General features: G+C 36.6%; 1 protein-coding gene across 1 annotated transcript; it reads right to left on the bottom strand.

The window, feature by feature from the left end:
• Positions 1-407: 407 nt before the first annotated feature.
• Positions 408-1,499, bottom strand: LOC140343970 (3-galactosyl-N-acetylglucosaminide 4-alpha-L-fucosyltransferase FUT3-like). Its single transcript, XM_072430878.1, has one exon. The coding sequence runs from the start codon at positions 1,497-1,499 to the stop codon at positions 408-410; it is 1,092 nt and encodes a 363-aa protein (XP_072286979.1).
• Positions 1,500-3,467: the final 1,968 nt, after the last annotated feature.

Raw genomic sequence — 3,467 nt, 5'->3', positions numbered from 1 at the left:
CTTTAGCACCTTCCAAAACCCTCAAACCAAAGTTGGATCTCATTTATTATAGCTCTCCAAGACTGGAGAGGATACACTTTCATCAGTGAAGCTGGGAGATCCAGCAAATTAGGAATGGATTTTATCAATGTCATCTGCTATTTGTTAGCAAGTTTTTTGAATCCTAGACCAGATCCATTCCAGGTTTGCTGGATCACCCAGCTTTACTGCTGAAAGTGTATCCTCTCTAATAAATCAGACCCATTGCCTATCCAATTATCCAGCCTTCAGCTATATGAATAAGGGTTTGCAGGCTGCTGTGGGAATGTTCAGCCATCTCTTGGTGCCCGCACTTTATACATGTTTTGTTCTTTTTCTCTCCGTATTAGAGTATATTTGTATACCTTACATAGCTCTAGTTGTGTTATTTATTTAGTGCCCTCTAAAAACCATTTTTTCACACTGGAAATGACTTGGTAATCTGGAGCTTGCTTCAGCGCCCGACATGCTTCGCAGTAGCTACTGTCCCAGCCAGTTTCCCGTCGCACTCGATACAATGATCTCCAGTTGAAGTATTTCTTGTATCCTTCATCATCATTATCTAACTGAACAAGGTAATCCGCTAGGTCCTTTGCACTGGGAAAATCATCAACGTGAATGAAAGCCTCCCCGGGAAGGAATCTCTCATAGTTCTGTCTAGATGTCCCTAAGACAACAGGCACAGCCCAAGAATCAAAAGCATTTGACCACAGCTTCTCAGTTATATAATCTTTATAAATGGAATTCTCAAAGGCCAGATAAAACTTGTACTGGGAAATGGTTTTATAGAAATCATCCCAAGATAACTTCATGTGCTTCTTTCCATAAACATCGATTGGAATGTATTTCTGCAGCTCCTCATAATACGCAATACGTCGTGCACCCGGATACCACTTGCTGACCACCCAAGCAACCAGTTTGGACTTTGCTGGGATGGTGAAGCTTTGAGGCTGTTTCAAGGCTTCAATACGGCCATAAGGCCTATAGACATCAGAGTCCTGACGGAATGTCATTGTCATATTGAACAGGTTGTCTAAAAAGTGGAGATTTTTAATGATCAAAGGTGGTTCCAAATTGAACCAAACCCAGCGCTGGTGATGAGGTCTTGGGTCTTGAGGCAAAGAACTCCTATTGTACATGATGTCTACATGGTGTATGACCAAAGCGTCAGCCATCTTGTAGAGGCTTCTGTCGGCTGTTAGTTTGCAGCCGGAGATGCCATAAACACTTTGGCAAGTATTTAATGGGAAAGTTTCCCCAAAAGGCCAAACCCAAACAAGAATAAGAAGTTCATTCTCTTTTTTGTGGACTGAGATTTGGGAGTCTTTTTGGAGGTCATCTGCTGTTGTGCCATCAATGTCTCTGTGTTTACATTCAATGGCCGTGGAGAATCCTGCTCTGTGCCATGACCAGGTTAAGAAGATCACAAAGAGAACAACTGGAACAAATACGATCAACTTCTGAATATAAAGTGGTTTCATTGTTGAGTTTATTCTGAAATTAACAAAGAAGATATTCAAATTAGAAGTGTTTTTGCTGAAAGGCATATTAATACTAGGCCGACTTTTAAATATAGCATATAGCATGTTAAATAAATATATTTATGTTTTTTAGCAATGTTGTGGGCCACATTACATATACTGGGCTGTTTCCATTAGCTGGCGATTCCATGCCCAATGGCCAAAAGTTTACGTAAAGCTTAGTATAACTCTATATTCTATCACAACATGGTTTACCAAGGGCTATATTTATAAATTATTCCCCCAGTCAATTCCTCTGAAATTAGCTGGCGGTGAATTGGATGGTTGTATTTTTCTACAAGTCTCCTATTAAAATAATGACGCGTTCTGCCACCTAGTGGCCAAATGACAAAAATGCCCAGCTGTCGCAATACGAAATGAATAGGAAAGAAACACATTTTATGAGCTTATTGAAAGGGTAATTTTTTTTAACAAATCCCAAAATTTTTTAGAGAACTGCAGTGATTGCTGAAAATAATGTTTTATTTTTCCTTCTTTATTAAACCCCACTTATGCTAAAAAAGCAAGGAGCTATGTGATTCAGGGCAGAAATAATATATAATAACAATTATAATAATAAAATAAACCCCTGTTTGCCTTTAAAGTGAAACTATATTTTGGCACATTTTAATGTAATATTTAATTTTGGGATATATTATTATATATTACTTTGAATAAGGTGTCTAACAAGGAAGCCCTGCACTATTTTTTCTTACAGACTTCTGTTAGATAGCAATTTCTATACAAAGAGGAAGACGTGGTTTGTCTCTGTTCTGAATCATTTATACTCTCATTCAAATTGTGTGTGTAAATGGAGAAAACACGATACATGCCAAATAAAGTGTAGCTTGCTTCAGGCTATGGACATGCAAACATTTACAAAACTATAACAAGCTGCAAATACTCCTTAAGACAAGCCCTCACTAACCTATGTAGCTGCAAATACTGTGGAGTAATTCATCCTTAAAATTTGCAGCAGAAACACACACGCTGAACTGGGACTGTAAATTTAAGGTATACATGCTTGAATGTTCACAGCCCGGCCACAGGTTCATTTTTAGGATGCAAAGCAGTATATGAAGTCCCAGAATCTGAGAAGTATTTTATTTTACTAAATATATTGGTCTGCAAGGATCACAGATAGATAACAGAATAATAGTGAGGTGGTGGGTTGGAGGGCTTATTGACTTCAATATTTCAATACTAATACTAACCCTGTGTCAAAATCCAAACCAACACTGCATCTGCACTCACTATATGGTACAGGTAATAAAGGAAGAAAATAAACAAATTGTCATTTTCTTGTATCTATAAAACAAAAGTAAATCCATTTTTTTGTTTAATGCCAATGTATAAAATTCAAGCATTATAACTGGGCACCCTGTGAAGTTCCTAATAACTAATGCTACGTGCTGGCACCTCCGACTAACTAAATACCAATTTTCAGCATAAGACTATTTCTTGGTGATGAAAAGCAGACTTTTTTATTTGAAAACCCATGTCCTAAATTATAAAATTGAAGTTTTGGAAGCATATGTCCCCTCATCATTGGATTAAAAAGTATTAATACAAAAATCAAAATCTGTAAATTGCCTACAGCTTTAGAAAGCTGTTTTCTAAAAAGGCAGCCAAGATCCATCATTTTATTTTGCCAGATTTCACAGGCTTTAAATTAGTTTTCTAGGTTGTTTTCATCTGCTGGTAAAGTAAATATTATGTAATAGTAAAAAAGCAAACAGGAATGTCAGATGGTACCATACACAAAAAAGCATAAATTTAATGAGAAAAGAAAAAAAAGAAGCTTGAAAATGTTATATATAGGAAATATCCTATGGGATAATTTAATGATAATATTCACATTCGGTTCACTGTCATAACAAAAACAGATCAATCCTGCAAAGTGTATGCTGATAATGAAAACAGAATGAA

The sequence above is a fragment of the Pyxicephalus adspersus genome, chromosome Z (genome assembly GCF_032062135.1).
Source record: "Pyxicephalus adspersus chromosome Z, UCB_Pads_2.0, whole genome shotgun sequence".
Lineage (NCBI taxonomy): Eukaryota > Metazoa > Chordata > Amphibia > Anura > Pyxicephalidae > Pyxicephalus > Pyxicephalus adspersus.
This window is presented reverse-complemented; position numbering and strand designations above follow the sequence as displayed.